General features: G+C 44.1%; 1 protein-coding gene across 1 annotated transcript in view; it reads right to left on the bottom strand.

Moving 5' to 3' along the window:
* Positions 1 to 26,189, bottom strand: part of LOC129695863 (solute carrier organic anion transporter family member 3A1-like) — a 302,938-nt gene that overhangs the window by 47,749 nt on the left and 229,000 nt on the right. The window contains exons 5-6 of the mRNA XM_055633268.1: positions 13,121 to 13,285; positions 467 to 665 (exon numbers count right to left, since the gene is read on the bottom strand). Coding sequence (XP_055489243.1) covers positions 467 to 665; positions 13,121 to 13,285 — 364 coding nt within the window. The remainder of the gene's footprint in view (positions 1 to 466; positions 666 to 13,120; positions 13,286 to 26,189) is intronic.

Raw genomic sequence — 26,189 nt, 5'->3', positions numbered from 1 at the left:
TCGTAAATCCATGCTGACTTTGTCCAATGATTTCACCATGATGGAAGCTAAGTTCTACTCAACTCTAACCTTAATGTTAACCTTAACATTTACCCCCTTAACCAGCAAGTGCAGGTCCTTCCTACACACCCCTTCAACATTCCTCTGCTATAGTATCCAATTTGAGGATATGCAGTCCATAATTTCTGAGCCTGATAATCCAACATAGTGACAGGGTTATCTGATGACTGCATTGTTCAGTAGTTGTGGGAAGCTGCCCACAGCAAATGAAAAATTTCCCCTTATCGCTTTTCTATAATTGGAACACTAAAAATAAATCAGAATCCGTGGAATGACTGCTGCATCACTGTTCACTATTCAACAGATCCCATTTAACGATCAGAACAACTTTAATGTGACCGACCTCGTGAGAAACAATTGCACAGGAAAAATTAAGAATGCCATGATTTTGTCATGTGCTCCTTACCTGTTTTTATAGGGAACTGTTGCGCCAGCAAATGGCCCAGTTTCACAGCCCAGAAACAGCAGCATGACATACGTAACTGTTGACAGCATGTTGACAGTCATCGTCATTTTGATGGCTCCCAGTGGAGTTAGGCTCATTTTCTTCAACACAAAGCCACCCAGGAAAATTCCAAGACACACGCAAGGAACAGCAGTGACTCCTAATAAGAAAAACAGGACAGTCAATGACATGACACGAGTCACATCTGGCGCCACTATTTGTGAAGGCAATATTGTACATGCACTGAACTCACACCTCAACAGTGCGCAGAGCACAAAGGCAATCAATGTGCAACAATGATTTGAAGATCGCCAATTCTGAAGCAAAAATGCTCTTGCTAATACCTCCCTTAAACATGCACAGCTGAAAGCATGTTGACATGAAGGTTAATCCACCTCTGCATCTTAAAGAGGTCATTAATTGCCTATAGGTTTAATTTCTGACTGAATTCTACATGCCATATTCACATTTTAAACTAAAAAAAAAACTTTTCACTTTAAAAAATCCAATTCCACGTGTCCTGCCCGTTACAATGTTAACAAATGACAGGACTCCCAGTGCAATGAGAGATTTGCTACATTGTTGTAAGGTGAGGGATGGAATGGGATGGGGGGGGGGGGGGTGAGGGTTTGGGGAACAGGGATATAGAGGGAGAGGAGAGGGTTGGGAGGGGAGAGGGGTTATGAGGGTAGGGGAAAGAAGGGGCGGGGAGGTGAAGGAGGGAGTGGGGGAGGGGAGGAGGAGAGGGGAAAGAAAAGGGAAGGTGAAGCAGAGGGGGAGGGAGTGCTGGGGAATAGGGGAAATGAGCTGTGCCTGCGCAGTTGGGGGCTATGGGTGAGTGGTGGAATATTGCATTGGGGGAATGGGTTGCATTGGGGTAACGGGTGAGTGGTGGAATATTGTTTTGGGGGAACAGGACCCAACGGGTGCTACTTGGTCCAGTATATCACTAAAACTCTCATCTTGTTTGTTTGTATGTGATTGTGCGTGTGCGTGATGATGGTTAACCTGACATTACGCCAAAACTGTACATGATAGCGCTACAATTTTGTGCCCACCATTGTTATGTAATGTGTTGTATCATTTCGTTCAGATTGATGGTATATTTTACGTTATTCACTTTTTAAATTTTACAAAAAACAATTTGACAAAAATCACTTCAACTTGCACGGCCCGTCATCACTGTATGATGTCACAATGGGATCCCGATACTCAGTTACATAAAACATCACGGAAAAAACACTCCCTTAAAAAAAAATATTGTGATTTTCATTGAGGAGGATTGGGATAGGAAGGAGGTGAGGAGTGAGAGAGCAGGGAGGGAGAGGGGTTATGGAGGGAGGGAGGGAGGGAGTGACCTAGGGTATGGGAAAGGAGAGGGAGAGGTGAGGGAGGGAGTGAGGGAGGGAGGGAAGGAGGAGAGGGGAAAGAAGAGGGAGGGGAAGAGGAGGGGGAGGGAGTGCTGGGGATGAGGGGAATGGGGGAGGTTAGGGATAGGAAGAGGCATGGTGAGGTAGTGGAGGAGGGGATGGGGGAAGAGCGAGGGAGGGGGTGAGGGGAAGAAGCAGGGGTTGATGGAAGGTGGGGAGAGAGAGGATAATGGAGGAGGTGAATAGGGGACTGAAGGAGAATGAGATGCGTTCACAGTGATCTTATTTTTTGCAACTTATTGCCACGTCAGCGCAGTTGGGGGCTATGGGTGAGTGGTGGAATATTGCGTTGGGCACCAGGCCTCCCGTATGACAGAGACCAAATGGATCCTGCTTGGTCTGGTACCTTGTAAAATTTGTGTATTTGATAATGAGCTGCAACAGTAATGTCTGATGGTACTGCCACGTTAAAGATCTTATTCAACACCACATTTTTTATATAAATCGTAAGACAGCAGAGGCTTGTGCTGCAGCTGATTTTCATTTAAGCTATTACCATGGCAACAAGGTTATACTGTAGCAAGGAAATCACTGTAACCACTATTCCAGATATCCAGACATCAAAGATCTTTTTTTCTTTTGAGAATTGGTTAATTTGCCGTCCTAAGATGCTGTCATGTCGATGACCTGATACAGCGGTCAAATGGACAAATTGCAGTTGCAGCTTTTCCTAGACATAATTGGGAGGCAGAACACTGTGCTGATCATTTTATCCAACATCATTAGAAATCAAGATTCTCATTCCAGGCTTGTCTGCAGAAATCAAACCACTGCATTTGACTTTTACTGCTAAAGGGAAGTTATTGCAAGATGATTCCTAATTTGTTTTGGATTGCATTGCAAAATTGTTTTCGAATTAGAAAAGGTATAGCTGCAGAATTTGCTCTGGTGACGTTTAATCAGTCACCCCTGGATACAGTCTCCAGATCTTCAAGCCCAGCAGCTTTTGAATCTTGTTCAAACACAATGGGGTCAAATTCAGGGCAGAAGTAATTTGGAATAAAACAGAAAACGCTGGAAGTATTGACTGCAGCGGGTAGCAAAGTGTACCAGTGAAATCGCTGTCATCAGAATTTGGAAAACTGTTGGGACAGAAGACACTGCCAGTCTGAGCGGCAGACTGGTCTGCGAGTCAAAACATGGCGCTGAGGCAAAGCCGAAGAGACAGAATCCATAGTGAGAGGTACAGACAGGGGTTTCTGCGGCAACAGGCGGGATTCAAGGATGGCGTGTTGCCTCCCTGGTGCCAGTGTCCAGGACATCACAGACCGGTTGCAGTGCATCCTCAAGGGGGATGGGGGCAGTCGGAAGTGGTAGTGCATGTTGGCACAAATGACGTTGGGAAAAAGAGGAAAGAGATTCTGCAGCGTGAATTTAGAGAGCTCGGATGAAGGCTGAAAAGCAGGTCCTCCAGGGTGGTTATCTCCGGTTTGCTTCCAGTTCCTCGTGCTGGTGAGGGCAGGAACAGGGAGATAATTGTGAGAAAAGGGTTAATAGGGATCGTTGATTTATACTAGAACTCTGAAAAATATAACTTAGAAGGAAATTAGCTTATCAGCAGAAGCCAGACTGCTGGTAGAATAAAGTAACAATATACAGAACAGAGAGAAATTCTAGATAAAGAAAGTAGCAAACAGCTAGAAACTTCAGCAGAAGCCTTGGGAGTCTTTGACGTCAGGAGATGGTCCGAGACATTCCTGGACATTCTCGTGGGAATGTGGGCTTTATGTTATGATTGGACGAAACTCGATGGGGAGACATGAGGTAGTGACCATAGTGAAGAAACGTATAAAGATAGAAAGCATCTCCATTTTCTTTGTGCCTCTAGGGAACATCAGAGGAGAGGCACCTATTCTGCAAAATATGAAATTAATAAAAACACTTCTTTGTCTGAATTTGTCTCGAGCATTTGTGATTTTTGAATCTCACATAGGGAACCTGAATGTGTGGCTGAGGAACTGGTGCAGGGGGCAGGGATTTAGATTCTTAGACCGCTGGGATCTGTTTTGGGGTAAGGGTGAATTGTACAAAAGGGACGGGTTGCACCTTAACAGGTGGGGGACCAGCATTCTGGCAGGCAGGTTTGCCACTGCTACACGGGTGGGTTTAAACTAAATAGTGGGGGGGAGGGAGGAGACAAATTGGAAATACAAGGATGGAGTTAAAGGGAAAGAGAGTATAGGAAAAGGTAAGAAAGACACCAGAATTAAAGGGACAGAAACAAAGGGATAGGAGAGTATGGCAAGTGAAATAGGAAACGATGTGAAAGGTGAGGTGAGCAATGGATTAAAAGTATTGTATATTAATGTGCAAAGTATAAGAAGTAAAGTGGATGAGCTTGAGGCTCAGTTATAGATTGGTAGATATGACATTGTGGGGATTACAGAGACATGGCTGCAGGAGGATCGGGTCACGGAACTGAATATTCAGGGTTATACGTCCTATAGGAAGGACAGGCAGGTGGGCAGAGAGGGTGAGATAGCTCTGTTGGTGAGGGATGAAATTCAGTCCCTTGCGAGGGGTGTCAAAGGGATTGACGATGTAGAGTCGCTGAGGATAGAATTGAGGAATATGTAAACATAGAAACATAGAAAATAGGTGCAGGAGTAGGCCATTCAGCCCTTCGAGCCTGCACCGCCATTCAATATGATCATGGCTGATCATAAAGGTAAGAAGACACTAATGGGAGTTATCTACAGGTCCCCAAATGCCTGGATATAGGGTGCAAGTTGCAGCAGGAGTTTAAATTGGCATGTAGCAAAGGTAATGCCATTGTGGTTATGGGAGATTTCAATATGCAGGTAGACTGGGAAAATCAGGTTGGTTCTGGACCCCAAGAAAGGGAGTTTGTTGAGTGCCTCCGAGATGGATTCTTAAAGCAGCTTGTATTGGACTCTACCAGAGAGAAGACAATTCTGGATTTAATGTTGTCTAATGAACCAGATTTAATAAGGGAACTCAAGGTAAAGGAGTCGCTAAGAGCTAGTGGCCATAATAATGATCAGTTTTAATCTGCAATTTGAGAGGGAAAATGTTAAATCAGAACTGTCAGTATTACAGTTGAACAAAGGGGACTATGAAGGCATGAGAGGGGAGCTGGCCAAGGTCGACTGGAAAGGGATCCCAGCAGGAATGATGGTGGAACTGCAATGACAGGAATTTCTGGGCATAATCCAGAAGATGCAGAATCATTTCATTCCAAAGATGAAGAAAGATTCTAAGGGGAGTAAGAGGTAACCGTGGCTGACAAGGGAAGTTAGGGACAGTAAAAACAAAAAGAAAATGTGTATAACATAGCAAAGAGTAGCGGGAAGACAGAGGATTGGGACGCTTTCAAAGGGTATCAGAAGGTAACAAAAAGGGCAATATCGGGTGAAAAGATGAAGTAAGAAGGTAAGCCTGCCAAGAATATAAAGAAGGACAGCAAAAGCTTATTTAGGTATGTAAGAGAAAAAGATCAGTAAAGACAAATGTACTAGAGGACAGAGGATCTAGGGAGAAAGAGGAACTGAAAAAAAATTGCATTAGGCGAGAAATAGTATTGGGTAGAGTGATGGGACTGAAGGCGGATAAATCCCCAGGGCCTGATGGTCTGCATCCCAGGGTAGTCAAGGAGGTGGACGCATTGATGATCATTTTCCAATGTTCTATAGATTAGCATTGTAAGGAATGATGATAAAGTACACACACCAAAATCCTATACTTTCCAGCGGCGGAAGTTCACAGGATCTGGAGGACAGAGACATGTGGTGCATCCGTCACCGTTCCCTTTGGAAACCAGCACCACTGTGTCGCTAATGTTTTCAACGATGATGAATGAATGAAAATAGATTCAGGATCAGTCCCTGTGGATTGGAGGGTAGCTAATGTTATCCCACTTTTCAAAAAAGGAGCAAGAGAGAAAACGGGGAATTATAGACCAGTTAGCCTGACATCGGTGGTGGGGAAGATGCTGGAGTCAATTATTAATTATTGAAGATGCTTGAGTCAATTATTAAAGAAGTGATAAAGGCATATTTAGATAGCAGGAAAAGGATTGGTCCAAGTCAGCATGGATTTATGAAGGGGAAATCATGCTTGACTAATCTTCTGGAATTTATTGAGGATGTGAACTAAAATGGTTGGAGGAGAGCCAGTGGATGGAGTGTATCTGGACTTTCAGAAAGCCTTTGATAAGGTCCCACACAGAAGATTAGTGGGCAAAATCAGAGCACATGGTATTGGAGGTAGGGTAATGACATGGATAGAGAATTGGTTAGCAGATAGGAAACAAAGAGTAGGAATAAATGGGTCCCTGTCAGAATGGCAGGCAGTGACGAGTTGAGTGCCGCAAGGCTTGGTGATGGGGCCGTAACTATTTACAATTTGTATTAATGATTTAGATGATGGAATTGAAAGTAACACTAGCAAATTTGCAGATGACACAAAGCTGGATGGCAGTGTGAACTGCAAAGAGGATGCTAGGAGGTTGCAGGGTGACTTGGACAGGTTTAGTGAATGAGCAGATGCATGGCAGATGCAGTATAATGTAGATAAATGTGAGGTTATCCACTTTGGCGGCAAGAACAAGGAGGCAGATTATTATCTCAATGGTGTCAGATTAGGAAAAAGGGAAGTGCAACGAGACCTGGGTGTTCTTGTACACCAGTCACTGAAAGTTGGTGTGCAGGTACAGCAGGCAGTGAAGAAAGCTAATGGAATGTTGGCCTTCATAATGAGAGGTTTTGAGTATAGGAGTAAAGAGGTGTGGAGTTGGACATGGCCCAGGTGAGACCACATCTGGAGTTTTAGTCTCCTAATTTGAGGAAGGACATCCTTGCTATTGAGGCAGTGCAGCGTAGGTTAACGAGGTTAATCCCCGGGATGGCGAGACTGTCATATGAGGACAGATTGGAAAGACTGGGCTTGTATTCACTGGTATTTAGAAGGATGAGAGGGCATCTTATAGAAACATATAAAATTATAAAAGGACTGGACAAGCTGGATGCAGGAAAAATGTTCCCACTGTTGGGGGAGTCCACAACCAGAGGCTGCAGTCTATGAATAAAGGGAAAGCCATTTAAAACTACGATGAGAAAAAACGTTTTCACCCAGAGAGTTGTGAATTTGTGGAATTCTCTGCCACCGAAGGCAGTGGAGGCCAATTCACTGGATGAATTTAAAAGAGAATTATATAGACCTCTTGGGGCTAGCGTAATCAAGGGGTATAGGGAGACGGCAGGCATGGGTTACTGATTGTGGATGATCAACCATGATCGCAATGAATGGTTCTGCTGGCTGGAAGGGCTGAATGGCTTCATTCTGTACCTATTTTCTATGTTTCTAATTTGCTTCTGCCCTATTAATGTTCTCTGTCCCTGTCTTAAAAGCTAAGAATGACGATTTGCATGCTTTTCCTAATTTTCCTTATGAACTACTCCCACCTTTGGGAATTGGTAATGAAATCTTGTAACTATACACACAAAGAGAATTTAAAAATAGATTATTTTACAATACAGGGAATCCCTGTTCTTAACTATTAAAGGGCCTGTCCCACCAGCATGCGATTGCATGCGTCTAGCGCGACCAAACGTGGTGGCTTGAGGCGTACGGCCTCGCCGGACTGGTCCCACATCCAACCGCGGAGCCGTCTGGAGTTGTGCGGGGCTGGTTCCGACATCATACTCACCAATCAGCTGGGCAGGAGGCGGGCTGACTGAATTTGGACGTTGCACGGCGCGGGCGGTTACGTCATCACGCAACGGCACGCCGGGTCATGACATCATCGTGCAACGCCACGCGCTAGGCGTACGCCGTCAAAACGCTGCGTACGGCGTTGAGACGCTGAATACGTACGCCCGTCGAGGCGCTGCTTACGGACTCAATGCGGCTGCGGGCCGACAGGCCGTTGCTGCACTGAATTTTTGGACATTGTCAGTTTTTCGGAGCCCCGCGTGATGTCGGGACCAGCTCCGCACAACTCCATACGGCTCCGGCGATCGAAGTGGGACCGGCCCCGCGAGGTCGTATGGCTCAAGCGACCACGTTAGGTCGCGCTTGCCGCATGCAGTCGCATGCTGGTGGGACAGGCCCTTAAGTGTCTCAAATCCCTTTAGCTATGTAGGTTTTCAGGGACAGGCACAACTTCAGCAATTAATCGGCCCATCTATCCAAAGGGGCTGTTTCCATGCTGTGTAACTCCATGACTCTGACCTATTTCAACCTTTTCTTGTAGAACCATGATTCCACAAGAATACAATGGTTGGGATTATCCTGATAAACATTCTCAAAACTGCTTCCAATGGAGTTCCACCTTTCCATAACTAGGAGGATCAAAATTGTTTGCAGTTGCATTTATGAACAGAATCACACCCTTTGCTTTCCTGACAATATAGGGGTTGCCGGGAATACGTTAGGCTTCCATTCCTGGTAACTGACTGTAAACCAAATGTTCTGTAAGATGGAAATGAGCAGTTTCCCCCAAAGTCAGAATGTGAGATCTTTAACCTCGGCAGCCCTTGGGGACAGATTTGCAAAGAGTCGACTGGGGAAAGTCAGTGTGGGTGATTAAAAAACTGTTCATGCCAACTGAACTGTGACAAATGTTTCTCTGAATGCTCCCCAGAGGGGATGATGAGGGAGTTGATCTACTGATTAGCGAGAAATCTATCACCAGTTTGATTGAAGAAAGTGCGCTGATGGGAGGTGGCTTGAGTTCGCAATGCTTGGTCTGACCTGAAGCAGAGCTTGGAGGAGACGATGGCCTTTTCTCTGGGTGATCTCTGCGTTTTCCTGGTGAAGAGTACTCAACCTTATAGCAGGGTCTGGGAAAATTGGCTTAAAGTGAAGATTCATTTATAGTGTAATATTTTGATCGTTCAACCACATGCCCATTAGCTTTTCCATCAAGTGACCACTGAGCCATGATTCACAGTGCCTGCCTGATGCTTCTCGAGCTGTGTAGAAATATATTCACAGCCAAAGGACAGAGTAGGAGTGGTTTAAATGCTAATTAAATCACCTCAACTGGTTTTACCCACCATTTCTTTCATCAGCAATGTTAGATATATGTTTTAAAAAAGATAGAAATAAAAGAAGTAAGGAAAGTAAGCAAGAATCGTGAAGGCGCAGGAAAGTGTTGGGAGAAGAGAACCCCTTAGGGAAGGAATTAGAGAAGGAAGCAAAGAAAAGCAATAAGACCCTAGAAAAAAATGAAAAAAAAGAAGAAAGGAAAATCAATCGCTCTATTGTAACACAAAACTCTGCAAAAAAGGATATACCAACCGTGTTTTTATTAAAAAATTATTTTATACCCCCCATTACCAGGTCCTGGTAGCCTTTATGTTTTAACTTATCATTGCACCTTATTATGTTAGATATATGTTGTGTTATCTTAAAGCACTGTGTAAAAAGGCTTAAACTCGCACTAGCCCTTTAAAAATCCATGTACAGTATATTCTCAATATAATTTGTGATAACCCATTAAGGTATTATTATATATAGTTGAAATAAAGAATTGCAGATGATGATTAATACACAAAAGGACACAAAGTGCTGAAGTAACTCATTGGGCCAGGCAGCATCTCCGGAAAACATGGATAGGTGATGTCAAGACCCTTCTTTAGAGTGATTCAGTCTGCAGAATTACTCCAGCACTTGGTGTCCTTTCACCTTAAAACTCGGCGCTGATGTCGCTAGTCTGCTCCAGCAAGCCTTTCTTCACCTGTAACACGGCTGCTGCTGTGGCTCATGTTGTAGGCCTCGAAAAGACACGCTTTCTTCAGGCCTCCACTACTAACAGGGCGCGCCTGGTTACCGTGAGGCTCCATCCCCTCTCACCCGTCACTTTGTCCGCTCCACCGCTGCCTCGTCCTCCTTCTCCCCAGCAGTCGCCAACATCTTCCAAGTGGAGGAGGAGGAGGAGGAGGAGGAGGAGGAGGAGGAGGGGGTGGAGGGGGAGGAGGAGGAGGAAGCAATGGTAGAGGAGGTGGGAGGCCGAGTGGACAAAGCGATGGCCAACAGAAAGAAGCGGCAGCTGGTGAAAGGAGAGGAAGCCCCATGGTGACTGAGCGTGTCCTGTTTGTGGCAGCAGCATGAAGAAAGCGCGGTCCCCAGGGGCGACAACGTAAGCCAGAATAACAGACGTGACAACTGCACCGTGCGATGTGTGAGGAAGAGATCGCTGGTACACCTGGCAAACCGGTGGGATGGCATCAGAAGCTGGGGATGGGGAGGTGGTGCGAGCTGGGATAGTGTTGGCAGGTCCATCCGCTATAAAGGGGTCCATTGAAACGGGGGTTTCCTGTGTTGAATATTGTTATTGAGTTTAACAGGGTAAAAGGGCCCACATTCAATCCCTTGTGTTCCAAGTGAACTGATCACAACCAGATTATCATGATGAGTGCTGCAATCAGCCAAAGATCCCAGGGAAGTGCATGTGAGCACCTTATGTTAGATTTTCCTTGGGCTTTAAACATCACCACTGTTTGGATAGGAATTTGAAAGGAAACAATAAACGTTGATAAAATCCCACACAGTCCAAAGAGTACGTATCTAACTTAGTTTTTTTTTGGTTGGATAATTGGTGGATATTATCTAAACCATAAGTGCTTGTATCTACTCCTTTGAATTCCCAGATCACTTTCACTATACCCCTAACCCCTTATATGGAGAGGTTGAGTCGGCTGGGACTAGCTTGGGCTTTGCCAAATCCACTTGGTTCAAGAGCTCACTCATGCCTTGCTCCAGACAAAGACCAAAGATGAAACTCCTAGTGGTGAGGTGAGAATGACATCATGATAGTATTTAACTGAATGGGACATGAAAGCATCCTGGTAAAGCTGGTCAATGGGCAACAAAGGGAAAACATCCCAAATTGGAATCATATTTCATAGAAGGGAGATCAATGATCCCAGCCTCAGGACATCACCGCAGGAGTTCCACAGGGCAGGGTTCCTGGGCCTGCAATCCTCAGCTTCCTTCCATATTTGGCAATATTTGCTGATGAATGCACAACGAGAAATCAATTTGCAACGTATAATAAATGTCCATGTAAATAGCAAGAGCTGCACAACATGGAAAGTGTGCAGAGAAGATTTATGAGGTGGCTGCCAGAACTCGGCAGCCTGAGATACAGGGAAAGATTGGGCAAGCAAGGACTTTATTCCCTGGAGCACAGGAGGCTCAGGAGTCACCTTATGGAGGTGTGTAAAATCATGAGGGGAATTGACAGGGTTAATGCACAGTTGTTTGGGTCTTTTACGCTTGGGTAAGGGAATCAAGAACCACAGGATTTTGCTTTAAGGCAAGGGTTCCCAACCTGGGGTAAATATACCCCCAGGGGGTAAATTTCACCTACCCAGGGGATAGATTTGTTGATTCTGGATTTGTACATATTTTTTCTCATTGACTGACTGTGTTTGGTTCTGGTATATTTTCAGAAGCCCATTTTCAGCAGTACAGGGCTGCTACTGACTTGGTGAACAAATCTGTTCATCATTAGTTGCTCATGAATAAGTGAAATAACATTGTTATGTGCTCTTACAGTTGCCAGGGGTAAATGGGACGAAAAAGGATGGGAACCCCTGGTCTAAGGTGAGAGGGGAAAGATTTAATAGGAACCTGAGGGGAAAGTCTTTCACTTAAATAGTGGTGGGTACATGGAATGAGCTGCCAGGGGAGGCAGTTGAGGCAGGTTCAACAGCAACATTTAAAATGGACTTGAAGAGGGACAAGGGACAAGGTTTAGAGAGATATGGGCCAAATGTGGGCAAATGGGACTAACAGATGGGGCATCTTGGTTGGCATGGACAAATTGGGCTGAAGGATCATTTCTGTGCTGTGTGACTAACATTCAGGCATAGGTTGAAAAGTGATAGGTAACATTCATACCACCAAAGTATGCAACAATGTATATTATCAACAAGAGATGGCCTTGACATTCAATAGCATGGCCACCAACAAGGCCTCTGACTGGGTATCCTTTTGGGAATATCTCACCTCCTGAGAGCACAACACCTTTGCCCCATCTACAAGTTATAAGCCAGGGATATGATGGAATACTTCATACTTGTCTGGAACACTAACCAATAATTCAATAATGATAATTCAAAAATAGTCCATCAGTAAGACAAATGAGGTCATTAAAACATAGTCATTCCGTGAATAGTTTTATAAACCAGTGAGATTGAAGATCTTACTGCAGGCTAATTTTATGCACTCCATTTTGGCGAGATTTACATCAGAGAACAAAAACTACTCAGAAATGAGGAGATTAATTTCCAGAAAGGGCAAAGATACTTAGAAATGTTTGCAAAGTTGCGCTTGTTCAGGTGAAGCCCATTTTCAGCAGTACAGTGCTGCTACTTGGTGAACAAATTCTGAGGCTCAGTCATATTCTTCCTTGGCCAGGTTTCAAAGAAAAAAACAATTCCATGCCAAAATATATTGGATTAAAATTTGCAAGGTAAAAACTATGTTACATAATGCTATTTGAGAGATATGATAGTTCCTATACCTCAGCGCTCTGATCAGGGAAATTAGTATTTTGCACGTAATTCTGCAGAAGCCAAATTATGTAAGTGTCAAGGAAAACAGCTTGGCGGACTGAGCAACTTTGCTCCGTATCATAGTATACTTGACTTTCAATTTTGAGAGAGGAGGTGGTTGTGGAGAGAACTTGCTGTGCATAAAATGAGTGCCATCCTGCATCATATTTGTATGCTTCAAAAGAACTTCAATGGCTGTAAGATGCTCAGGCATCCAAGACACGGAGTGGAAGCTGCTATAAAATTACAAACTTTCTGTTCCTTCTCCCAGCTAAGTTTACTGCATTCTTGCACAGCTGCCAAAAGACATGGTGGCGCAACAGTAGAGTTACTGCCTCAGAGCACCAGAGCTCTGGGTTCAATCCTGATTACGGGTGCTGCTGCCTGTACAGAGTTTGTACATTCTCCCCGTGAACACGTGGGTTTTCTCCGGGTACTCCGGTTTCCTCCAACACTCCAACGGCGTACAGGTTTATAGGTTAATTGGCTTCGGTAAAAATTGTAAATCGCCCTTTGTGTGCAGGACAGTGTTAATGTGCAAGGATTGCTGGTGGGCGCGCGCGGACTAGATGGGCCAAAGGGCCTGTTTCTGCGCTGTATCCCAAAATCCAAATAACGCTACAAATTGGATGACTATCGATTACCTGTGATTATCTTACCTATGAATTGGTTGGCGTACGATGCACTCAGACCAAACTGCCTTTCCAGATATTTGCCCAAGAAAGCAGCAAAGCCACTGATGGCTGCGACCTCCATGCAGGCAGACAGCACAACGCAGGTGAAGACCGGGTTCATCAACAGCTGCTTAGTTACTTGCGGAATTGCTGAAAAAAAAACATTAATAAGGTTCAAGATTAACCACATTTATTTTTAACGGATGACAAATATTGCTTTTGTTTAATTGTAAAAAAACTGCTAACAGCAGATGGCACCAAAGCACAAGGAACCTCACGGAGTTACAAGAGATTTTTGTCCCCTTAACAAAATAATTTGTACAAAATATCATTATGAACCTCTCTTTTGGTGGAACGAAAGATTATTTTTAGAGGACCCACACATTTAGGGATGATGTAACACAACAAGATGCATTATGTCACCAGTATGTAACAAAAAGAGTGGTGCTTCCAAAAATATTACTTCACCAAGCTTGTAGAATTTCCAAAGCCTTTCCAACACATTATTCTTTCACGGAGGTCAAATAAATTTACAGTATGATTGATATTTGTGGAATCGCGACATTCTTGAAATTTCAAAATCAAGATTTACCAGAAATTATAATTTCTGTACACAGTATACAGGTACATGTTGTAGGTCGTGACTCCCTGTGGTTAAAGTTTTGCTGCCAGACATAATATTATAAGCATTATCATTGATTTGCCATGTTTGTACTGGGTAGTCTCATTACATTTGAGCAACAAATGGGGCTCCAGGACAAATATCTAGTTGAGAACACTACCCAATATAAGACATTTATAACGTAGCAAAATAGTTAAGGCTTTAAGGGGTGCCTTGATGGAAGGAACAGCTACAAAAAAAAATAAAGATTCATAGTCATGCAGCAAAAATTCTGGCCGTTTGGTCCATCATGTCTATGCTGACCATCAAGTTCTTAGTTATACTGATCCCATTTACATGAACAAGGTCTATAGCCTACAATGCCTTGTCAATTCAAGTTCTCTTCCAGAGATTTAGAGAAGGATTCCAGGGCTGAATGTCTTGAAAACTGAAGACAATGGATGGTATGTACACTTACGCAAATCAAGAGCACAGAATTGGCTGAGGATGTTGTAGAGTGTTGTAGAGCAGAAGGGCCTAGGAATGCAGGTGTATGGTTCCTTGAAGGTCGAGGCACAGGTAGATAAGGTGGTCAAAAAGGCTTTTGGCAAATTGCCCTTCATCAGTCTGAGTATTGAGTATAAAATTACGGTATGATTGATATTTGTGGAATAGCGACATTCTTGAACATTTCAAAATCAAGATTTACAAGAAATTATAGAATTTGGGAGGTCATGTTGCAGTTGTACAAGACGTTGGTGAGACCGCATTTAGAGTATTGTGTTCAGTTCTGGGCACCATGTTATAGGAGAGATATTGTCAAGCTTGAAAGGGTTCAGAGAAGATTTACCAAGGTGGTGCCAAGACTAGAGGGTCTGAGCTATAAGGAGAGGCTGAATAGGCAGGGACTCTATTCCCTGGAGCACAGGAGGATGAGGGGTGATCTCACAGAGCTATATAAAATTATGAGATGAATAGATCAGGTAGATGCACAGAGTCTCTGGCCCATAGGTGAATCGAAGACCGAGGACATAGGTTTAAGGTGAAGGGGAAAAGATTTAATAGGAATTTGAAGGGTAACTTATTCACCCAAAGGGTGGTGGGTGTCTGAAACAAGCTGCCAGAGGAGGTAATTGAGGCTCGGTCTATCCCAACATTTCAGAAACAGTACACAGGGACATGGATAGGATAGGTTTGGAGGTATATGGAACAAACGCAGGCAGGTGGGACTTGTTGGCCGGGACATGTAGCTGTAGTGTAGCTGGGACATGTTGGCCGGTGTTGGCAAGTTGGGCCAAAGGGCCTGTTTCCGCAATTTATCACCCTATGACTCTATGACTCGAATTGTTGGAGTATAAGATATCCTGGCGCTCTGCACAACTGGAAGAAAATACAGACCCAGGGCCATGGTATTTGAAAAAACATAGATATATAAACAGTCAACGTTGGTGCAGCCATAGCAATCTGTTCAGAAAATTGTCAATGGACAAAGTTAGGCCCAAAGATTGTGAGCGATTTAGTCGGGATAGGGAAAGGAAGAAATTCTGTGTCCAAGTCTATAGCAAGATCAAAGATAATGGACGTGTATTTCCCAGTATTTACACAGTTTAGAGATACAGGTGCTTCGGCCCACCGGGTCTGTGCAGACCAGCGATCCCCGCACATTAACATTATCCTACACCCACTACGGACAATTGTTTCATTTACCAAGCCAATTAACCGCCAAACCTGAACGTCTTTGGAATGTGGGAGGAAACCGAAGATCTCGGACAAAACCCACACAGGTCACGGGGAGAACATACAAACTCCGTACAGACAGCACCCGTAATCGGGATCGAACCCGGGTCTCCGGCGCTGTGTTTATTGTAAGGCAGCAACTCTACCACAATTTAGTTGGAGAAAATTCTGACAAGTAATCTGATTATTTAGAGACAGTGGTGGTATTACGTGAAGTGGGGAGAAATGAGTTTTGGGTATTGTCAGAAGATTCTTTCAAGTAGCAGCAAAATAAAAACCCCATCCTTTATGGACAGGCAGAGGGACAAGTTAAATTATTCCAGACAGGTTTCTGTCTATAATTGGATGAGTAAGAATCAAAACAGAAGATTGCAGTCTCTCAGGTTGCACCATAATGGACAGACAGTGGGGAAATACGGTGCAAAACAAAGTTTATCTCTGGCACAAACTCATGAGCTGCAATACCCTGGGTTGTGAAACCAACAAATGGTGCAACTCTGTTTACATCAGGGTTAAGGAGCGTGTGTGTTTCCCGGGCAATGAACTGATGGCTGTGGGTCTCCGTCCTTACTATATGCCCAGGGAATTCTCACATGCCATTGTGGTGGCTGTTTACATTCCTTGGTCCGCCAACCCGCCGCACGTGTGTGACATCATCCCCACAGTCTCCTCCGTGAGGTTCCAGACACAACATTTCCTTCATCGCAATCTCAGACTTTGGATGCTACGTGGCTTTGGACACTATACTACCCACTTTCACTCAGTTTGTTGACTGTCCCACCAGGGATATGAAAACATTGGACCTGCTGTATGCCAATGTTAAAGAGGCTTACAGCTCCATTGCCCTTCCGCCACTGGGAAGATCCGATCACAACCCGGTTCACTTCCTACCCAGGTGTAAGCCAATGGTTCAGAGGCTGCCTGTGACCACAAGGTCAGTGAGGGGGTGGTCACAGGAGACTGTGACGCTCTGCAGGGCTGTTTTGAGGTCACAGACCGGGACACATTCTGTAGTCCGCATGGAGAGAACATTGATGGACTCACGGACTGTGTTACCGGCTACATAACGTTCTGTGTGGAAAACGTTGTCCCGGAGGAGATTGTACACTGTTTCCCCAACAACAGGCCCTGGGTCACCAGTGACATAAAAGCCCTTCTCAACCAGAAGATGTGGGCCTTCAGGAAGGGTGACAGGGAGGAGGTGAAACGGGTGCAGATAGACTTGTAGGCGAGACTGAGACAGGGCAAGGACGACTACAGGAGGAATCTGGCGCTGAAACCTCAGCAAAACAACATGACGGATGTGTGGAGCGGTAGGAAGAGCATTACAGGCTACAAGAAGACCTGTGGCCTGGGGAGGGAAAGCAATCAGGACTGGGTCAATGAGCCAAATCTGTTTTTTTAACAAATTTGATGATGGGGCCTCTGCACACCATCCCCTCTGCTCAATCTCCCTGGTCTACTTCCTCTGCCCTTTGTCGTGCCTGACCATCAAGGCTGAGAAAGGAGCTGAGTAGATTCCGCCCAGGCAAAGGCACGGGTCCCGATGGTGTCAGCCCTAGTGTACTCAAGGTGTGGGCCAGCCAGTTGTGCGGAGTACTCCAGCATATCTTCAACCAGAGCCTGAGCCTGGAGAGGATTCCTGTGATGTGGAAGACAACCTCCCTGGTTCCTGTACCAAAGAGATCGCGTCCCAGCTCCTCCAATGACTACAGACCAGTGGCTAATGGCACACCACTAGTCACAGGCCTCCATTCTGAGAAGCATCCTTCCACCATCACCCTCTGTTTCCTTCCATGGAGCCAATTTACTATCCATTCAGCCATCTCTCCTTGGATCCCATGAGATCGAACCTTCCAGAGCAGCCTACCATGTGGCACCTTTTTGAATGCCTTACTAAAGTCCATGTACACAACATCTAAAGCTTCATCAACCTTTTTGCTCATGTCTTCAAAAAAATCTATCAGATTTGTGAGACACGACCTCCCAGGTATAAAACCATGCTGACTGTCCCTAATCAGCCCTTGCCCATCCAAATGCCTGTATATCCTATCCCTCAGAATACTCTCCAGTAACTTACCAACTATAGATGTTAAGCTTCACCGGCCTATAGTTCCCAGCATTTTCCCTGCAGCCCATCGTGAATAGAAGCACAACATTTGCCACCCTCCAATCCTCTGGCACCTCTCCTGTATTTAAGGACGACTCATAAATTTCAACCAGGGCTCCCGCAATTTCCTCTCTAGTTTCCCGCAATGTCCTTGGATATATCTGATCAGGCCCTAGAGATTTGTCTACCTTCAAACACGACAGTAGCTTCAATACTTCCTCGACGGTGACCCTGACTACTCTCATGATACTTCCAGTGACTGCTCCAATTTCCTCCGTCCTACTGTCTTTCTCCTCGGTAAATACAGAGGAGAAATACTCATTGAGGACCTTGCCCATCCCCTGTGGCTCCACACAGAGGTGACCGCTTTTATTCCTGAGAGGTCCCACTCTCTCTCTCTCTAGTTACCCTTTCTAGACTCTATGTTATAGGAAAGATATTGTCAAGCTTGAAAGGGTTCAGAAAAGATTTACGAGGATGTTGCCAGGACTTGAGGGTGTAAGCTAAGGGGGAGAGGTTGAGTAGGCTGGGTCTCTATTCCCTGGAGCGCAGGAGGATGGGGGGTGATCTTGTAGAGGTGTACAAAATCACGAGAGGAATAGATCAGGAAGATGCACAGTCTCTTGCCCAGAGTAGGGGAATTGAGGACCAGAAGGACATAGATTCAAGGTGAAGGGGAAAAGATTTAATAGGAATCCGAGGGGTAACTTTTTCACACAAGGGGTGGTGGGTACATTAAACATGCTGCCAGAGGAGGTAGTTGAAGCTGGGACTATCCAATCGTTTAAGAAACAGTTAGATAGGTACATGGATAGGACAGGTTTGGAGGGATATGGACCAAACGTGGCAGGTGGGACTAGTGTAGCTGGGACATGTTGGCCGGTGTGAGCAAGATGGGCCAAAGGGCCTGTTTCCACACTGTATCACTCTGTGACTTTATGTAAAATGTTTTAAGGCAGAGGCTTAACATTAATCAAGCATGGATGCTTGATTAGTACAGATGTCAGAGGTTATGGGGAGAAGACAGGAGAATGGGGTTAGAAGGGAGAGATTGATCAGCCATGATTGAATGCAGAATAGACTTGATGGGTCGAATGGCCTAATTCTACTCCTATGCCTTTTGACCTTATAAATTGCCCTAGTGTGTGTAGGATAGTGTAAGTGTGCGGGTATTGCTGCTGGTATGGACTTGGTGGGCCAAAGGGCCTGTTTCCGTGCTGTATCTCTAAAACTATATGTACAAAAAAACTACCTGAATGTGTCCTATCCTCCTGAGCAATACAATTAAAGTACATCAGGAAAATAAACTGACTAAATGATACGTAATTTATGACTTCCATAAAAGCTATTTTGTATGTTACATTGGTATCATGTAAAAATAAATTGGATAGGCATATGGATGAGAAGGGAATGGAGGGTTATGGTACGAGTGCAGGCAGGTGGGACTAAGGGGAAAAAAAATATTTGTTCGGCATGGACTTGTAGGGCCGAGATGGCCTGTTTCCGTGCTGTAATTGTTATATGGTTATATGATTATATGTTGACAGAACTGAAACCTGATTAGAGGAATTCAACATAAAGGTTCAAGAAAGCGGGTTAGGTGGTTGGATGTGGCGGCACATTCACGTATGTTATAGAGGAAAGCGTGGGCGGAGATGATGCAAGAGATGTCAAGGATAGGAGCCTTCTGGGTTTGTGCATAGGAGAGAGGATGATGGATGCAGACTTGAAATGAGGGACAAAGTATAAAGAACTGGAGGCAACAACAGCTGACATGTGAAGCCAGAAGGGGATTTGAGTGGTCAAGGGAAAAGGAGTTAGAGCTGATAGATATGGTGGGCCTAGCTAGAGCATGGAAGGTGACCAGACAGAGGAATTGAAGAAAGATGCAAGTTGTGAAGTAGGGAGAGGGCAGTGCAACGTACAGAAGATTGGCCTGTTGCTCTGGGGAACAGAGAGGGAGGCAGCAGTTGCAGCTAATCCACTGGTCTCAACCAGAGTGGCACACAACCCACTTAGCTCAGGCACGTGTCATTGGAGGCAGGGGTTTGTGTAGAGGAGAGTACTTGAAGATGAAGATGGTAAAAAAGAAATAAAGCTCAAAATGATCTTCACATCCGGGAGCAAAAGGATTTGAGTAAAGGAGCAGGGAGGTTCTACTGCAGTTGTACATTGTCTTGGTGAGACCACACCTGGAGTATTGCGTACAGTTTTGGTCTCCTAATCTGAGGAAAGACATTCTTGCCATAGAGGGAGTACAGAGAAGGTTCACCAGACTGATTCCTGGGATGTCAGGACTTTCATATGAAGAAAGACTGGATAGACTCGGTTTGTACTCGCTAGAATTTAGAAGATTGAGGGGGGATCTTATAGAAACTTACAAAATTCTTAAGGGGTTGGACAGGCTAGATGCAGGAAGATTGTTCCCGATGTTGGGGAAGTCCAGAACAAGGGGTCACAGTTTAAGGATAAGGGGGAAATCTTTTAGGACCGAGATGAGGAAAACTTTTTTCACACAGAGAGTGGTGAATCTCTGGAATTCTCTCCCGCAGAAGGTAGTTGAGGCCAGTTCATTGGCTATATTTAAGAGGGAGTTAGATGTGGCCCTTGTGGCTAAAGGGATCAGGGGGTATGGAGAGAAGGCAGGTACAGGATACTGAGTTGGATGATCAGCCATGATCATATTGAATGGCGGTGCAGGCTCGAAGGGCCGAATGGCCTACTCCTGCACCTATTTTCTATGTTTCTATGTTTCTATGGGATGATGCAGGAATGTTGGGAGTTTTGGTGGATGAAGATTGGGCCATGTAGAACTATATAATATCCAGATATGGTGAACCAGCTATTCACTATATCCATTTAAGTTTCTGGCCAATTGGAGCAGCATTAAACTCATCATTAAATTCCTTGAGATGAAGAACTTTACAGCATTCATGGTGAAACGCAGAGATGTTTGTTTGTTATTTAACCATTAATGTTGAGTTATTGGTTAACTTTTATTATCTTAGGAACGTAGGAAGAAGCAAAGTTATAATCAGTGGCAGAAGCAGCAGCAAAGCCCCTGACACGGTATTCCACTGAGAATGATATGATAGCACAGCTGCTGCTTTGTTTGGGGAAGGCAGTTGCCAGAAGCCGACCCTTTCCAAAGTAATTTACCACTCAATCAATAATGCACTTAAATCATTTCCTTTTTCTCGGTCCTGCATAACTTGCAGAACTCAGAGCAATCCTGAAGGTTTAGATCACTTGAACATAAAGCACCTTGGGTGCCTGAAGATAAGGTTGGGTGAAAACTTGTTTTTCCTTTTCGTGTTCCTAGCCTTACCGCTAATCTTATCAAGTTCAGAACGCCTGTCAACAGCAGCTCCTTTCGTTTAATTTACCACCTGTTATTCAAAGGTGTTTCCTCACTATTCAAAATTGAAGGGACATAACTGCTCTCCATAATGTGTTCTTTAAAAATGGGCATGCTTTATTGGAATTCTGCAAAATGTACAACATTGAACAGTGCAACACAGAAATAGGCCCTCTGACCACAATGTCCACGATGAGCAAGATGCCAAGTTAAATGAATCCTTTCTGCCTGCACACGAACCACATCCTTCCTTAATCTACAAGCCTATCTAAAAGCCTCTTAAGTTCATAAGTTCATGTTCTAGGAGCAGTAATAAGCCATTCGGCCCATCAAGTCTACTCTGCCATTCAATCAAGGCTGAGCTATCTTTCTCTCTCTCAACTGCATTATCCTCCTGCCTTTAACCCCTGACTCTTAGTAATAATGAATCTGTCAATTGCCGCCTTAAAAATATCCATTGATTTGGCTTCCAAAGCAGTCTGTGGCAAAGAATTCCAAAGACCACTATCACATCTGCTTCCACCAACGCATTGCAGGGATCCACCAAGACTTTGTACAAGACATGGGTGGGGACATGTTTGGATTATTAAGTTCAGTTTAGCTGCTCTGAAAAGTCTGGTTGCATTCTTCATTGTTCAAACATCTGCATGTGATAATACCGAAATTGAGTGGAATTACTGTTCTCACGCAAGCCCTTAAGCTTATTTAGAAATAATTATTCCACAACAGTGAACTGTCAAAGAAATTACCCACCATTATGACTTTATCACAATTCAAACCCTTCGTTTATGAGAAAACACATTTTGAGTTGTATTCCTTTCAATTACTTTCAAACCAATCTGTTTTGCACCAATCCTATGTTTATTGAATATATATTTGCGCATACCTTACATATCCTTTAAACAAGGCTTTCCTTAACGTTATCAGATAGGTCAATGAACAATTTGTACTTCAGATCCACACCCTACTTTACAGAGCCCATCCCCTATCAAAAATTACCTGCTCAATTGTTCTGATTGACGGCCAGAAGTATATTTTAAATATTTTCATCAACTCTGCCATAAGAAGATGAAAATTCAAGATAAGCTTAAATTGGTTCAAGTGCAGTCACAAGCTTATCAGCAAAATATTTTAGCATTAGCAATGAGCAGCTTTCCAAAGTGTTGGCTCAAGGAGTCTGCAAGAGTCCAATGTCCAGAAATTAGAACAGAGGAAAATCTATTTGCATCTTTTTTATTAGGTGCAAATCAATTTAGTGCGATCAATTTTTCATAGAGAGAATTATATATGATACCATGAGCTCCAAATGATCAAGAAACTGGACCACACACTTCCTAATTGTGGAAGAAATTAACTTAGAGGGAAATTAGAGGAAAAACAGAGGCTTTAAGGTTTGCTTCATCGTTCTTTTTGATATATTTTTGATATCTTCTTAATCATGTATCAGGTTCCCTCTCAGTGGTACAATCTAATTCTGCTGCGAAGTCAGAGAACTGGTGAGCATTTAACTGCCATCATTTCTCCATGATATCAAGTCTCTTGAAGCAAACCTCAAAATCTCTGTTTTTCTTTTAATTTCCCTCTAAGTTAATTTCTTCCACACCAATGTAATGCACCCTCATGCTGGTCAGTTCTGTGTCGTATTTTGCAATATTATGATAAAACATAATTATTGTTTTAGTATTTTAGTTACTCAATGTCAAGCACTGAATCAAACAGCTAATGTTAACTGCATGTGCCGTTTGCACAAAGTTCACCAAAGGGTACATAATGCTGAAATTATTGAAGCCTGTAAAATTTAAAAGAATATTACTGGGATATAGTCTTTGTATTTCTTTGTATGAATGAGTTGCTATTGCAAATGAATTTTAAATACAAAATCAGCTATCTACAGCATAGGTGGATGGGAGCATAGCTCAGAGTTTACCCCTAATCTGAATACAGCCTCAATGTAGCCCCCAAACCTGAACAGACATTCACCCCCTCTATTAAAACCTTCCTACTGGCCAGTTTGGTTTCCTGCCCTCCAACAGGTCAAGTTGGGCTAAAGGGCCTTTTACTGTGCCGTATAGCTCCATGACTCTGTGGCGCAGAGAGAAATCTTCAACTGCACAGACCTGCTCCCCTGAGTTAAAGAGGGAACTGCAGATGCTGGAGAATCGAAGGTTACACAGAAAAGCTGGAGAAACTCAGCGGGTAAGCATCTATGCGAAGGAAATAGGCAACGTTTCGGGCCGTGACTGGTCTGAAGAAGGGTTTCGGCCCGAAACGTTGCCTATTTCCTTCGCTCCATAGATGCTGCTGCACCCGCTGAGTTTCTCCAGCTTTTCTGTGTAACCTGCTCCCCTGAGGTCAGTGGACAAATGTAATTGCAGCTGGTGCCCAGCAAGCAACACTCTATCTATAAATTGCTAGGTCAGGTTTTAACCTCCCTCAAAGCTCATAAATCACACTAATGCTTTCTTAACACAAGGTTGACCCAATTGTATGATCTTTTTTGGGAAGTTCAGATGTCTCGTTGTTGCTAAATATAGCACACATTTATAGCACACATTTAGCATGCCAAAAATGTGTGCAAACTAATTTCTAATCAGATCCTCGCTACTACCTACTATTCATCTTTTTTTGGGGCTTAACGAGGACAATTTCTGGTATCTTATTTGACATAATGGCACAAATCATGATCCATTTCTACAGAGCGGGAGGTTAAGCATACTGCGATTTACTTATTCTCGATGTGTGGCTCTGTGAATTTAACAGGATGGTAAAGCTGGCTACAATCTATAATATAAAGCCAAATCTGCTGAAGAAAGATGTTTTAAAATGTCACGTGTCACCATCTGAAAAAATATGGCAAGATTACTTTAGGATCACTAATATAACAAATATTTTATGCATAGAGCAAGTAAAAAAATGTTTTAAATCTCTGACGGGTATTCCATTGAATGTTAAGCATTCATCCAATATGTGTTCTCATCAGTGTCATTTGAGAATGTGTTGCGTTCCCTGCTAAAGGCATCCAGGGTTGAGTCCAAGCCTTGTACTCCCACTTTGAAATGTGAAAATATGAAAAAAAAAAATTAATTCTGTGAATTGTTTTCATTTTCCTAATGCCTGTAATCATTGAACTTTACTGAACTTATACTTGGTGACTGAACCAATGGTAAACAAATCTATTGGAGTTATTCCACCTGGAAATGCTACCTTCGGCAAAGAAATAAATAAAGGGCTAGATTTTTTAAAAAGTTGTTGTAATTGCTCCTTAATTTGCTTCATAGAAAGAGAACAAGACCATTCAACTCTTTGAACCTGTTATGCATATCAATTAAAAGGGTACCTCAACTCAAATAACTGTCTTTGGCCTATAATCCCATAAGATCGTGGCTTAACATAGAAACATAGAACCATAGAAAATAGGTGCAGGAGTAAGCCATTCGGCCCTTCGAGCCTGCACCGCCATTCAATATGATCATGGCTGATCATCCAACTCAGTATCCTGTACCTGCCTTCTCTCCATACCCCCTGGTCCCTTTAGCCACAAGGGCCACATCGAACTCCCTCTTAAATATAGCCAATGAACTGGCCTCAACTACCTTATGTGGCAGAGAATTCCAGAGATTCACCACTCTCTGTGTGAAAAATGTTTTTCTCATCTCGGTCCTAAAGGATTTCCCCCTTATCCTTAAACTGTGACCCCCTTGCCCTGGACTTCCCCAACATCGGGAACAATCTTCCTGCATCTAGCCTGTCCAACCCCTTAAGAATTTTGTAAGTTTCTATAAGATCCCCCTCAATCTTCTAAATTCTAGCGAGTACAAGCCGAGTCTATCCAGTCTTTCTTCATATGAAATTCCTGACATCCCAGGAATCAGTCTGGTGAACCTTCTCTGTTCTTCCTCTATGGCAAGAATGTCTTTCCTCAGATTTGGAGACCAAAACTGTACGCAATACTCCAGGTGTGGTCTCACCAAGACCCTGTACAACTGCAGTAGAACCTCCCTGCTCCTATACTCAAAGCCGTTTGCTATGAATGCTAACATACCATTCGCTTTCTTCACTGCCTGCTGTACCTGCATGCCTACTTTCAATGACTGGTGTACCATGACACCCAGGTCTCGTTGCATCTCCCCTTTTCCTAATCGGCCACCATTCAGATAATAGTCTACTTTCCTGTTTTTGCCACCAAAGTGGATAACCTAACATTTATCCACATTATTCAGATTCAGATTCAGATTCAATTTTAATTGTCATTGTCAGTGTACAGTACAGAGACAACGAAATGCATTTAGCATCTCCCTTGAAGAGCGACATAGCAAACGATTTGAATAAAAAATAATAAGTGTCCGGGGTGGGTGGTGGTGATTGGCAGTCACCGAGGTACGTTGTTGAGTAGAGTGACAGCCGCCGGAAAGAAGCTGTTCCTCGACCTGCTGGTTCGGCAACGGAGAGACCTGTAGCGCCTCCCGGATGGTAGGAGGGTAAACAGTCCATGGTTGGGGTGAGAGCAGTCCTTGGCGATGCTGAGCGCCCTCCGCAGACAGCGCTTGCTTTGGACAGACTCAATGGAGGGGAGCGTGGAACCGGTGATGCGTTGGGCAATTTTCACCACCCTCTGCAATGCCTTCCGGTCGGAGACAGAGCAGTTGCCATACCATACTGTGATGCAGTTGGTAAGGATGCTCTCGATGGTGCAGCGGTAGAAGTTCACCAGGATCTGAGGAGACAGATGGACCTTCTTCAGTCTCCTCAGGAAGAAGAGACGCTGATGAGCCTTCTTGATCAGAGTAGAGGTATTGTGGGTCCAAGAGAGGTCATCGGAGATGTTGACTCCCAGGAACCTGAAGCTAGAAACACGTTCCACCTCCGTCCCGTTAATGTGGATGGGGGTGTGCGTGCCGCCTCTGGACTTCCTGAAGTCTACAATGAGCTCCTTGGTCTTCTTGGAGTTAAGGGCCAGGTTGTTGTCAGCGCACCATGCTGCTAAGTGCTGGACCTCCTCCCTGTAGGCCAGCTCATCATTGTTGCTGATGAGGCCAATCACCGTTGTATCATCTGCATACTTGATGATGGTGTTAGTACCATGTACAGGTGTGCAGTCATAGGTGAAGAGGGAGTAAAGGAGGGGGCTCAGCACACAGCCCTGAGGTACGCCGGTGTTCAGGGTGAGGGTTGAAGAGGTGTGCTTGTCTAACCTCACAGACTGGGGTCTGTTGGTTAGAAAGTCCAGTATCCAGTTGCAGAGGGAGGG

The sequence above is a fragment of the Leucoraja erinacea genome, chromosome 3 (genome assembly GCF_028641065.1).
Source record: "Leucoraja erinacea ecotype New England chromosome 3, Leri_hhj_1, whole genome shotgun sequence".
In the NCBI taxonomy this organism is placed as follows: Eukaryota; Metazoa; Chordata; class Chondrichthyes; order Rajiformes; family Rajidae; genus Leucoraja; species Leucoraja erinaceus.
The sequence above is the reverse complement of the archived record's forward strand: the minus strand, read 5'-3'. Positions and strand labels throughout refer to the sequence as shown.